This window comes from Ovis aries, chromosome X, assembly GCF_016772045.2.
Source record: "Ovis aries strain OAR_USU_Benz2616 breed Rambouillet chromosome X, ARS-UI_Ramb_v3.0, whole genome shotgun sequence".
NCBI classification, from domain to species: domain Eukaryota; kingdom Metazoa; phylum Chordata; class Mammalia; order Artiodactyla; family Bovidae; genus Ovis; species Ovis aries.
This window is the reverse complement of record NC_056080.1, coordinates 3,515,001-3,529,032: the sequence shown is the minus strand read 5'-3', so window position 1 is coordinate 3,529,032 and position 14,032 is coordinate 3,515,001. Positions and strand designations below refer to the sequence as shown.

The 14,032-nt window shown below is 47.4% G+C and overlaps 1 protein-coding gene across 3 annotated transcripts in view; it reads right to left on the bottom strand.

The window, feature by feature from the left end:
• The window catches only part of LOC101117049 (neuroligin 4 X-linked), a 400,179-nt gene that overhangs the window by 300,804 nt on the left and 85,343 nt on the right, over positions 1-14,032 (bottom strand). For all 3 annotated transcript variants that reach the window (XM_060407561.1, XM_060407560.1, XM_060407562.1), the window contains exon 4: positions 7,608-8,429. In XM_060407561.1, coding sequence (XP_060263544.1) covers positions 7,608-8,079 — 472 coding nt within the window. In that variant the 5' untranslated portion in view covers positions 8,080-8,429. The remainder of the gene's footprint in view (positions 1-7,607; positions 8,430-14,032) is intronic.

Below are 14,032 nucleotides of genomic sequence, written 5' to 3'. Positions count from 1 at the left end.
ACGGGAAATTCTCTTCCTTAGAGAACAGGTTTTCTAACTTGCAAGGCATGCTAAGCCAGTAGTATTCTTCGAAACATGCAAAACTTCTAAACCCTCCACAGGATTATTCTTCTATTGGAGAGCTTGTTCAGCTGGGAGAGAAACACATGTTGCCAGAAATCCACTCTCGTTTACCCGCGTTCACAACATGCTAAACTGTTTTCCATTATTCCTTGTCAGGGAGATATTTATCTAATAATCTTTCCCAATTATCTCCACTTACAAGCCATGTCTACACAACGTCAAACATCCCCCTGACATGAAAATGGGAAGCAATTAGTGACTCTCACGGAGCTTCGTGCTGATGTGGACCGGCTAAAACACCTGCCTCACCGTGTTAACTGGCACAGCTTTAAGATTTTCACCTAGATTTTTTTTGCCCCCTCTGCATACACCTGAACTATTTGTGACTTGATGAGAAGAGAAAGGCACTTAATTTTTCCTTTATCTGACGTTAAAAAGAAAAAAAAAGAATTGTGCTATTGTCTTCGGCTGTTCTGAGAGCCTGTTCCAAGAAATGCATTTTAATGCTTCTTTGGTGATTAATTTCTGTAAATCAAGTGGGATGCTAAAAATCCAGTTGACGACTCATGCTGAAAAAGACAAAGCTTAGGAATAAGCAGAAGGTAATACTCAGCTCTTTGTTTAAAAAAAAAAAAAAAAAGGCCATTCCTGATATATTGTCATTTGCAGCAATGTGGATGAACCAAGAGCTGATGATACTAAGTGAACTGATTCAGAAACAGGAAGACAAACATCATGTGATATCACTTATATGTGGAATCTAAACCATGGCACAAAGGAAGTTATCTACGAAAGAGAAACAGACTCAGAGGCACAAGAGACCAGGTGTGTGGCTGCCTAAGGGTAGGGGGAAGGATGGAATAGGACCTTGGGATTAGCAGATGGGAACTACTGTATTTAGAACAGACAAGCAAGTTCCTACTGTACAGCAAAGGGGACCACATTCAATATCCGGTGATAAACCACCATGGAAAGGAACATAAAAATCAATATATGTGTGTGTGTGTGTGTGTGTGTGTGTGTGTATGTAACTGAATCTCTTTGCTGTACAGCAGAAACTAACTCAACATTGTAACTCAACTACACTTCAATTAAAAAAAATCCATTCCATTTCTCAACACTCCTCTTTTGTTAAAGCCATATTAGGAACTGTCCAGAAGTGATAGACCCTCGGTCCCATTTCCTAAGCTGACCCTTCCACTATGACATATAAACACTTATGTTACAGGCAATCTACGTTAATGGTGGACTGGACATTATAGTAGACAGATACACGTGTACAAATTAGCTGAAAAGTTCTGGTTCTCCGGGAGCCCCTAGTGGCTCAGACGATCAAGAATCTGCCTGCCACACAGGACACCCGGGTTCGATCATTGGCTCGGGAAGACCCCCTGGAGCAGGGAATGGCAACCCCCTGCAGTATTCTTGCCCGGAGGATCCCATGGACAGAGGAGCCTGGTGGGCTACAGTCCATGGGGTCACAAAGAGTCAGACACAACTGAACGAGAAACATCTTCAGGTTCTCTGTTCTTGCATTAACTATGCTTCACAAACATCTGATTGGGGGCTGGATATGTGTGCAAAGAAGTCTCCCAGCTCACCTCTGTTTTATACCCAAGGAAAATGAGGCACGCACTAGCTGAAGAACCCACCCATAATCACTCAACCGGGAAGGGAACAGGCTGGCATTTGCAGGCTGGCAGGCGTGTTCTTAGCCAATCAGTGCTACAAGCTCAGCAGAAAGAGTGAAGCAAGCTGACAGTCGGGAGGATTCAGAGAAGTTACTGCGTCCCTACCTTCACAGCAGCATTGCACACAATTGTCAAGGCGGGGGAACAACCAAAGCAACCACGCACACGTGAATGGAAACACAAGTAGGTGTGTAGGTGTAGGTGTGCGGTGGAGTATCACTCAGCTGTTAAAAAGGAAATTCCCACTGTCTGCGACAAAGCGAGTGGGCCTCGATGGCATAACGCTCAGTGAGATTGGTTTTGAAGAAGCACAAATATTGTATTCACATCTATATGGAATCTAAAAATCATAATGTATCACTTATACATAGAATCTAAAAAAAAATAATAGTACAAGGGAACGTCTTTACAAAACACTCACAGATGTAGAGAACGAACTTATGGTTACCAAGGGGTAAGGAGGGGGGCAAGGATAAACTGGGAGATTGGGATTGGCAAATACATATGACTCTATAAAAATTAGATAACTAGCAGGAACCTACTGCATAGTACAGGGAACTCTGTTCAACATTCTGTAGTGAGCTATGGCAGAAAAGAATCTGAAAAAGGGGATATACGTATATATTTAGCAGTGGAAACTAACACAGCATTGTATACCATCTATACTCCAATTAAAAAGTTTTCTAAAAACACCAAACTCATAGAAGAAGAGATCAGATTTGCTGCAGCCAGAAGTGGGGGGATGGCAGAGGCGTAGGGTGTTGGATAAAAGTTGTCAGAATGTAGAAGCTCCCAGTTCTAAGATAAGCAAGCGCCAAGGGTGTAATGTACAGGGTTGACGGCTGTAGTTACCATTGCTCAATGAGACACAGGCAACCTGGAGACCGCGCCAGGCCAGGTTCGATCCCTGAGGGATGGGATGGGGAGGGATGTGGGAGGGCGGTTCAGGATGGGGGACACATGTACACCCATGGCTGATTCATGTCGTTGTATGGCAAAAACCACCACAATATTGTAAAGTCGTTAGCCTCCAATTAAAAAAATTTTTTTAAGTGTACAGCCTAACAGTTCTCATCACAAGGAAAAGAAAATCTTTCATTTTTTTCTTTTTCTTACAGCTATATGAGATCTGTGGTGGTAGGTGGTATAGTTGCTCTGTTGTGTCCAACTCTTTGCAACCCTATGGACTGTAGCCCGCAAGCTCCTCTGTCCACGGGATTCCCCAGGCAAGAATACTGGAGTGGGTTGCCTTGCCCTCCCCTCCAGGGTATCTTTCCAACGGGAGGATCGAACCCATGTCTCCTGCAGGCAGATTCTCGACAGACTGCGCCTCCAGGGAAGCCCGTGAGAAGATGGACATTAGCTGAAACTATTGTGGTGATCGCGTCTCTCATTTCATGGAAGTCAAACCGTCATGCTGTCTGCCTTCAACTTGCATGGTGATGTCCCTCAGAGACATCTCACTAAAACTGGGGAGGGGAGAGAATTAACTGACATCCTCTCAAATAAATTCACCAGTAAGTTGTTTCTCAAAAGGGGAGAGAATCCACCTGACTGCAGAAGAGATCAGATCTTGAGGTCTTGACCGAAGGAACAAGGAGCTGAAAAGATTATGCTAATACATGAAGAAGCCATTCAGAGGTACAGCTGCTTCTAAATGTCAGATGAGGGAAGAGAACCATTTGGGTGTTTTCCTTGATGCCATTCACTTACACCCACTCTGGGCATCTGGAGATCTTTAAAAGCGCCTTCATTTCATCCCTGTGTCAGGAAGATTCCCCTGGAGGTGGGCATGGCAACCCACCCCAGTATTCTTGCCTGGAGAATCCCATGGACAGAAGAGCCTGGCGGGCTACAGTCCACGGGGCTGCAAAGAGTCAGACACGACCGAGTGACTAGCATTTTCACTACGCTCCTGTGTAAAATCAGCATTGCTTTTGAATACTAGTAAGGTTTGCCAGAAACCTCTTTTCACACCTCCAACCAAAAGTTGGGTGTCTGCTTTCTAGAGTTTAAACCTCACATCTTCAAAATCTCCACCCAGCCATCACGACTAACGTTGACTCCTTAACATGTATAACAGAAAGCAGTAAGTTTTTAACCTACCCAGCATTAAAATAATAGTTTAATAAAAACAAGCTAGTCTGGCGTTACAAAGGTAAACAAAGGAATTACCATCTCAGAATGAGTAGTGACGGAGAAACTTCGCATTACCTGTTTAGTGGTGTGTGGGTTGCTTTCAATCAGGGAAACACTTCACGATAAATTTCAAACTGTGATAAAAGCTGCCCAAATTTTGTATGAGATTTCTGTCCCTGCCGTAACAAATCGCCACCAATGTTGCAGCCTCAAGGGACAGCTATTGAGGCTCTTAGAGATCTGAAGGCCAGAGTTCCACCAGGCTAAGATTGAGGGGCGGGCAGGGCTTTCTGGAGGCTCAAGGGGAGGAATCTTGTCTTTTCCAGCTTCGAGAAGCTGCCGAATCCCACGACTTCTGGCTCCGTCTTGGCTGCTGCGCCTTTTCCCTGTTGCTTTCCTCTGGCCCTGCTCGTCTTTTCTCTCTCCCTCATCCACAATTAACGGTCTCTGCGATCACATATGGACCCACCCAGATAAGCCGGAGTATATGCTCTGCATCTTAAAGTCCACAGGTAAGCAGGTATTAATTTCAGATGCAACCTCCTCCGCTTAGCACTCTAAGGTAATAACAGCCAATGTTTCCTGGGCTTAGGACTTGCCCTTCCCTCCGTGTGTGGTCATGCATGCCTCCTAAGTGACTTCCGTCACGTGGTGTCCGACTCTTTGCAACCCCATGGACTGCAGCAACCAGGCTCCTCTGTCTATGGGATTCTCCAGGCAAAAACAATGCAGTGAGTTGCCATTTCCTCCTCCAGGGACACTTCCCCACCCAGGGATCGAACCCACACCTTCTGCACTGCAGACGGGTTCTTTACCACTGAGCCACCTGGGAAGCCCGCCCTTCTCTGGGGGAGCCACTCGTCTGCTTACAATAAGTGCGTGTCTCTGGAAATTAGGAATGGCTCTCTCTGTTGCCACGACAATATGTAAAGCTTAACTGGTACGTGACACCAACCCATAATTACATTATTGGCAGTGAAGTCACATGGACACACCAACTGATCAAAGCGTCAGGACAAACCAAAAATAAATAAATAACCGAGCGCCAAAGTGGAATTCTGAATTCCAAATAGCTGGCATCGCCATACATCCATTTCATCAAAGGCACAGTTACGAATTTAGATATGCCCTAAAGGAAACTCTCTGCAGGAACCAGCATGAAGCCATAATTTCCATGTGTTATGGCAGAAGTAGGGTTTCTTCATTTAGGAAGAACCAGTAATTAAATATCTAAACCTCCACGTTCATTGTCAAATGGACACGAGTTATCTTTTTTAAACGCACAGAACTCCTGACCCAATAGGCTGCAATTTTCTGTTTCTGCAGACACACAGGCGTGTGGCTTCACTCACCAGTGAAACTCCATTATTTATATATTATAGGAAGATCAATTTTAGCTATTCAGCCCCTATTAGATTTCTGATTCTCCCGTCAAGATGCTGTGAGATACGGCGTGCAAAAGTGCTATAAAAATACCCCAGAAGTCAACAAGCAGCACCACCTTTATTCTTAAATTTAGACTGCTTCTCTGTTAGGCAGCATTTTTCACGTGTTTTTTTCCCCCCAAATTCCTATTGAATACTGAACCACAAAGAAATGGCCAAATTGCTTACGGTTTCCATCCACACAATTGCACACTTATGAGTCTGCCATCAAGGAAGCTATTGACTTTTCTTCCTGGATGGTCTAATTGTGCCCTACCTGTCAAGGCTCAGACTGTAAAGGACCTGCCTGCAATGCGGGAGACCCTCGTTCGATCCCTGGGTTGGGAAGGTCCCTTGAAGAAGGGAATGGCAACCCATTCCAGTATTTCTGCCTGGAGAATCCCATGGACAGAGGAGCCTGGCGGGCTATAGTCCACGAGGTCGCAAAGGGACAGACACGTCTGAGGGACTAACACTGTTTTTCACTTTCTCATAAGGAGGCATTCCCTTTGAGGCACGTTCCTTATCTGAAAGGGTAGCACTCTCAAGTTACCTGTTCATAAACACCAGCATGTCAAATTTATTGCGAAAGCAAGTTTAATCTTTTACCCAAGTTTGTTCCCTCTACCCTGCCTCCCCTTCCATCTTTCTTTTAATTCTTTCAAGGGGACAGCTCATGATGACAAAGTCCAGGACTTAGAAAGGCGAACCCTTAATTTGCTTGGGATGGGGTCCTTGTCGATGCACCAAAGAGGTACTAGGAGCTGCCACATGCAAGGACAGCTCAGGGCACGACATGGAAGTAAGGCACCCGGTGTCACTCCTTGAACCCCATTCAGCCCTAGACTATGCAAGGTGATTGGTTCCTCTGTCTCCATAGCAACAAGGAGGCCGTCTCCATGCCAACCTATGCTGACACGATGAAGCCCAACCCTTCTATACCTTTCCCTGGACGTCACCTGTCATCTCCCTAACAGACGCCTGTGGCCTGGTTTCTCCTAAACAGTCATCACACCACCTCCCTGCATCTACTCTGAGAAAGAACCACAGCGTTTGCGGCTAGACTCTCAGTTGAGTCTCACGGAGAAATCTCTCTCAAGGATTAAAGAGGGCAAAAAAAAGGAGGACAAAGGTGTGTGTGAAAGTTACCAAGGACAAGGATGCATTTTGGTTTTCAGAGTAGACACGGACAGGTACTATGATGCCTCTAAATTTAAAATTCCAGGAAGATTGCATTCTACCCTTTTCCTTCTCCTCGTACGAAACTAGCACATGTAAATAAGAAATGAAAAAAAAAAAAAAAAAAAACAAAGGGTCTACCCTGTATCCAGTGGTCTGGTTGGTCTGTATCAAACATTTTAATTCAAAGTCTTCATGGACAAGGAGATAGCCAAGTTTGACTAGCGTGGGGTTAAGTTATAATAATATATAGAACATGATGGCTTTCACAGACTTTCACTGCTGTGTTATCCAAGCAAAAAAAACGGTCATTTTGTTCTAACATAAGAACATAATTTTTCTCATGGACCTAGCCCAACTTCAGTCTGGTTGGCCTTCTGAAGTCTACACATAGAAGGAGATACCCCAGTTTTACAAGCACTGGATTTAGATGGAACATTACTGTTACCAAGACTTTCACCGCTGAGTTATCCAAAAGCAAAGGGGGCATTGGGTCCCAGCAAGAACATTATTTTTCTGACTTAGCTAGACCCTTCTGACGACACACATCTGCTGTTTGCCGGCAGTGACTACTGGAAGAAAATGACGTCCGAGTTTAGGGCGACAAGGCAGCTTTTCAACAATCAATTTCAATCGTTCAACGAACTATCCCTCGCTTGGGTGTTTAAAACAATCGGTGGTTCTTCTTAAGACTCAAAAGGAAAAGTGCTAGCATCTTAAGACGTTAAAGCCAAGGGCACTATTCCTGATGTTATTTTCAGTGGCTCCCTGAAGGCCGATCACGTTAGTTCTATTAGTTTCTTGAGATTCACCTTTTATAGGTGATCCCAGTGTAACCTACAAGACTATCCACTCACATGGATTCTCATCTGGGAATAAAGATGAGAGCAATACTACAAAGGCAATGTCCGGAAAGAACTAAGTCCTTCATTACAGGACTGTCCAGCTGCGTAAATACACACTGCACAAACTCACAAGTGATAACTGCCCTGTGACGATGGAAGATAATAGCTGGGTCATAGAAACATCACGCACAGGACGTGATAAAAGGCTTTCGGGCACACGGGGAGGCTGACCCAGCAGGTGCGCTCTGCCGAAGACGCATACTCACCGTCCTCCGTGGGCACGTAGATGTTCAGGTAGAGGCAGTCTTCATTCTGGTCCTGCACGTAGGTCATCAGGGTGTCCAGGTTGGCCGTGAACCACACGGGCAGCATGTCGTGCAGGAGCGACCTCTCGTCCAGGTGCTGGGGGCAGACGGCGGCGAACTGGGTGGCATTGCGGACCCCCGTCCATGAGGAGGGGGGCTCGGGGGGCTGGAAGCGCCTCTCCCCGGTGGGGGGCGAGGCGTAAGGGACCCCCAGGTACTGCTCCACGGGACCCAGGATCTCATTGGGCAGCGGCGTTCTCAAGCCCCGGATCTTGCCGTAGTTGGTGCTGACCACGGGGTACTGGGCCTGGCTGTCGATGACCGTGAACTTGACGGCCAGGGCGGTGATCCACAGCAGGACGTTGGAGTTGACCATGACGCAGACGGGGGTGAAGGCCAGCGGAAGGCATAACAGTCCCTGGGGTCTCGACATGGCTCACGCGCACATCAGGGGTTGGGTGGGTGGGACGTCCAGGGGCGGAGACTCTGAGCAGAACAGACAGAGCAGTCGGGGGGCCCTCGGGGAGAGAGACGGGCTTCCAAGGACCGAGAGCCGGGAGAGGCGAAGGGCTTCCTGCAAGCCCACTCCCGATGAGGCATAGACAGAGCCCAAGGTCAACAGCCAGCCCGGCGGTGGTCCTGACCGCCCATTGCAAGACCGCGGTGCTGCCCTAATCCTCGCACCGGATTCCCGCCGCTGCAGGGCTCCAAAGATGCCAGGCCCGTCCGGCACCTCCCAGCAACAGTGGTCCTTTATAAGAACGCCGACGCACAGCAGGCGGCCTGCAGGGAAAGGAAAAAGCGGACACAGATGGTGAACGGAACACCGGCGTCACCGCTAGCATTTTACGTCTTCCGGCAAACCCTACACATCACTCCCGGAAATGCTTTTTCACCGATCAATGGAGTGCATGGTCTCTCCAGGCCGTAGACTCTAGCCAGTGTCCTGACAACTTCCACAGTGTTCCCCCACCGGAGAACAAAATATTCCAGGAACCCTCCAGACTTCGTTACATGAACCAACATGTCACCACAACATGTACTGATAGCGATGCAGACAACGGTATGGACATCTAATTTGATTCTTGGGCTTCCAGGGTGGCTCAGTGATAAAGAACCTGCCTGCCACTGCAAGAGATGTGTGTTCCATCCCTGAGTTTGGAAGATTCCCCTGGAGGAGGGCATGGCAACCCACTCCAGTATTCTTGCCTGGAGAATCCCATGGACAGAGGAGCCTGGTGGGCTACACTCCGTACAGTCACACAAGTTCCTAAGTGTATCAAGTAAACAAGTACAATTTCACTATTGTTGATATCAGCCTGTCAATGGACAGGCACCACCTAAACACTGTTTCTGGGGTGTTTAAAAAAAACAGTTCAATGCAGTTCAGTCGCTCAGTCGTGTCCAACTCTTGGCGACCCCGTGAATCGCAGCACACCAGGCCTCCCTGTCCATCACCATCTCCCAGAGTTCACCCACACTCACGTCCATCAGGTTGGTGATGCCATCCAGCCATCTCATCCTCTGTCATCCCCTTCTCCTCCTGGCCCCAATCCCTCCCAGCATCAGAGTCTTTCCCAATGAGTCAACTCTTTGCATGAGGTGGCCAAAGTACTGGAGTTTCAGCTTTAGCATCATTCCTTCCAAAGAGCACCTAGGACTGGTCTCCTTCAGAATGGACTGGTTGGATCTCCTTGCAGTCCAAGGGACTCTCAAGAGTCTTCTCTAACATCACAGTTCAAATGCATCAATTCTTCGGTTACTTTTATGAAATAGATAAACAAGAACCTACTGTACAGCATGGAGCTATACCCAATATTTTACAACAAGCTATATGGGAAAAGAGTCAGAAACACACATACACACACTCACACTCATATATAGCTGAATCAACACTGAAAACCAACTATACTTCACTTAAAAAATAAATATTAAAAAAACCCATCACTATGCCCTAAATTATTATGAGTGGAACTCTGAAAGTCTTCTAAGATGTGGAAAACAGATCGGCTTCCTGCCACGTGGACATTTATCAGCCAATACCAAGGGCAGGCCAAGTCGCTTCAGTCATGTCCGACTCTTTGCAACGCTATGGACTGTAGCTCGCCAGGCTCCTCTGCCCATGGAATTCTCCAGGCAAAAACACTGGAGTGGATTGCCACTTCCTTCTCCAGGGGTATCTTGCAGATCCAGGGATGGAACCCACATGTCTCAAGTCTCCTGCATTGGCGGGCCAGTTCTTTACTACTAGCACCACCTAAGAGGCCCAACACAAAGGGAGCATCAAATTGAAAGCGCCTGCTAAAGCAAAAGATGTTAAAGATCTTCCTTGGGCCACGAAGATCCCCTAGAGCAGGAAATGGCAATTCAGTCCACTATTCTTGTCCAGTGAATCCCATGGACACAGGAGCCTGGAGGGCTACCGTCCATAGGGTTGCAAAGAGTCGGAACAGGACTAAAACGACTAAGCAGGCATGCAGACCATGAATACTTATCAGTCTCGGGCGGCTCAACAGCATGCATCTGGGCTCCAGGCACTGTTGCCCTGAACCTTAGCTTCCTTGGAAGAGACTGGACAACATGGTGGGTACATCTCCAGGACCATCAACAAGTCATGCAGCCTCTGTCATATCAAGTCACCATTCATAGTTAAGAGTGTTGGTAGAGCGATCCTGATTTTCATGTCAAATACCGCCTGCCTTCCACAGGAAAGCCTGCAGCCTATGTAAGAAGCCTATGATACATCTAAGCTGTTGACCTGTGGAGTTTGGGAGGAGCCCACTTTCCAAGAGTGACATCCTTGGGAATGAATTCCCTGGCGGTCCAGGGATCAGGTCTCCACGCCTTCGCTGACAAGGACCCGGGTTCAGTCCCTGATTGGGGAACTGAAGATCCTGCAAGCCACTTGCTTCCCCTCCCCCTCCCCTCAAAACAAACAAACAAACAAACAAAAAAATACCCTGACCATTTCTCTGTGTCTCGGTGTGGATCCCACAACTCTCAATAGATAAGGGATGTATGATATTTATAAGAATGTCACACATGAGCATTACAATTAATGCATTAGAGACAGAAAATATTTCAAGTGATCATACAAGGATGCTACTTTTTAAACATCAACATTTTCTCTTGAAGTGTATAGTTGATTACAGGCTTCCCAGGGGGCTCAGTGGTAAAGAATCTGCCTCCAATGCAGGAGACTTGGGCTCAATTGCTGCATTGGGAAGACCCCCCCAGAGGAGGGCATGGCAACTCACTCTAGTATTCCTGCCTGGAGAATCCCATGGACAGAGAAGCCTGGTGGGCTACGGTCCATGAGGTGGCAAGAGCTGGACTCAGGTTAAGTGACTAAACAATATAGTTGATTATACTGTTATTTTCGGCCGTACAGCAAAGTGATTCAGTTATAGCTTCATGTACTTTAAGAATCCTTTTCATGACAGTTTAGCGTAGAATACTGAATACAGGTCCCTGTGCTATACAGGAGGATCTTGCTGTCTCTCCATTCTGTATATAAAAGCTCACATCTGCTAACCCTAACTTCCAGCTCCATCCTTCCCTCAACCTCCCACCTTTGGCAACCACCAGTCTTTTCTCCATCAGCTGCTCAGTTGCTCAGCCGTGTCCAACTCTTTGCGACCGCCCCCCATGGACTGTAGCCCCCCCAAGCTCCTCTGTCCATGGGATTCTCCAGACAAGAATACTGGAGTAGGTGGCCATTTCCTCCTCCAACTCTCCATCAGACCCTACCTTTAAATACGCAGCATTCTGCAACCCAGAATAAACGAATGTGTTTCCAAGGACACGGTGGGTTACTCAAGAGTCTTTCTGGACCAGAATGTAATTACACATTTCATTTCAGGGAACGGGGCTGAGCAAAATATGTCAAACAGATAATTTACTTTTTAATGAAACGTAGCTGAGCCAGATCTGTCCATCGGGGAGCTAGAATACCCCTGGGGGAAGCTCCGCCATCCATGACAGCCCAGGCCGAGTTAATCAGAGCTGGATGAAAACGCGCTGAGGCGCCGGGTGGTAGCATCAACAGGGAAAACTCCGCATCGCACCCAGCAGCTGATGGCTGTGTCTGCGTCTATCTTCGCACTGGAGACAACACTTGGACGCCTGCCACGTGGCGATCCAACTGCTGGATAATTCAGGGACAGATAAGAATGGGGCAGAGGTGTTGAGTTGCTCAGGCTTTCTGATCCTGAAAGTCTTTTCTGGTTTAGAACCAGCATCAGCACGTCCTTCTCAACCCTGCCTCATGGTCATAGGAGGTGTCAGTCATATCCCATTCTGATCGATTTGCGTGGCCAAATGCTACCACTCTATGAGCTGGGAGATGTGACTCAACCTCCCTGAGCTTTTATGTGGATGGAGTGTCATGCCTTCTTCATGGGGCTGGGGTGAGCCACAGGTGAGCAGAGGGTCAGGGTTTAGAAAACCTCCCCTCATCAGGAGATGCTGGTGTATAGTTGCTTTAGAAGGTTCGATTACTTTCTACTCTATAGCAAAGTCGATCAGCTACACGTGGAGACATATCCCCTCTTATCTGCATTTCCTTCCCGTTTAGATCAACACAGAGCCCTGACTAGCGCTCCTTGTGCAGGACAATAGATTCTCACTGAAAGGTGAAAGTGCTGATCGCTCGGTTGTGTCCGACTCCTTGCGACCCCATGGACTGTAGCCCATCAGGCTCCTCTGTGCATGGGATTCTCCAGGCCAGAATACTGCAGTGGGTAGCCTTTCCCTTCTCCAGGGGATCTTCCCAACCCAGGGATGGAACCCGGGTCTCCTGCAATTGCAGGCAGATTGTTTACCATCTAAGCTACCAGGGAAGCCCAACAATACTGGAGTGGGTAGCCTATCCCTTCTCCAGGGGAACTTCCCGACCCAGGGATCGAACCTGAGTCTCCTGCATTAGAGGCAGATTCTTTACTGTCTGAGCCACCAGGGAAGCCCAGGTTCCCATTAGTTATCTATTTTATACATACTAACAATAGCGTATGTACGTCAATCCCAACCTCCCAGTTCATTCTACCTTCTTTCCACCTTGGTATCCATACACCTGTTCTCTACAACTGTGTCCCTGTTTCTTGCTTGCAAGTAATATCGTCTGTACCATTTTTTATTTCACATATGCGTGTTAATATGCAGCATTTCCTTTATGTCTTCCTGACTTGACATGCGGGGAGTTTGTACACACAGCTGCTCAAAAGGCTCCTGAACATAGACATAAAATGCACTGAAGTCAGCCCCCTGTTGGCATAAAGCACGTAGAGAGACAGAGCAAGTCATTTAAATTATTTGATCCTCGTTTCACTTACTTGCTTCTAATTCATTTGGGGAGTAACTGAGTTAGCTTACACAAGGCACCACACTGTCCCTGGAAGGCAGCATTTCATACAAGTAACATTTACTTGATGCTTTCAAACTGTCTTGCTGGAGAAGACTCTTGAGAGTCCCTTGGACTGCAAGGAGATCAAACTAAAGGAAATCAGCCTTGAATATTCACTGGAAGGGCTGAGGCTGAGGCTGAAGCTCCAATACTCTGGCCACCTGATGCAAAGAGTCTACTCACTGGAAAAGACCCTGATGCTGCTGGGAAAGATTAAAGGCAGGAGGAGAAGGGGGCGGCAGAGGATGAGATGGTTGGATGGCATCACTGACTCGACAGACATGAGTTTGAGCAAATTCCAGCAGATGGTGAAGCACAGGGAAGCCTGGTGTGCTGCAGTCCATAGGGTTGCAAAGAGCTGGACACAACCGAGCGACTGAATAACAACAAAAAGTACTCAGGCAGGGGCTTGGTCCCAGGACTTCCAAGGTGTGCACCTTGAGGAAGTATGGTCCACTCCATGACTCCTCTAGAACACCGCTATGTGGCATGTTCTTTACGACTGAGCAAGTGGGGTCACACGGGGCCTTCATGCTGGAGTCCTACGCTCAAGCCTACCTCCTCACAAGGAGCAGGGGGCCACGGAGAGACCATGGACCAGCAGGACATTGGAGGAGTAGCCTGGCGGTGGCGTTACCAGGACACTCATGACGTCCAGGTTAGGCATCACAATAACCATTCTGAGCTACGTTAAGTCATCATGTTCTAGCATCTGCCAATTTGCAGAAAATGGCATACCCTCAACCTCCAGCACTGTCTCTCAGAGGCCACACTGGTGACTCTTCAGACCCCACTCTTCTTCAAGTTGCCAAATATTTGAAGGTGACTCACATACATATGCCCGCAAACATCTGTCTGGCGCCACTGCTAATGTTCAGCTCTTCCCATCAAGTGACCAAAGTACTGGAGCTTCAGCTTCAGCATCAGTCCTTCCAGTGAACATTCAGGGTTGATTTCCTTTAAGATGGACTGGTTTCATCTCCCT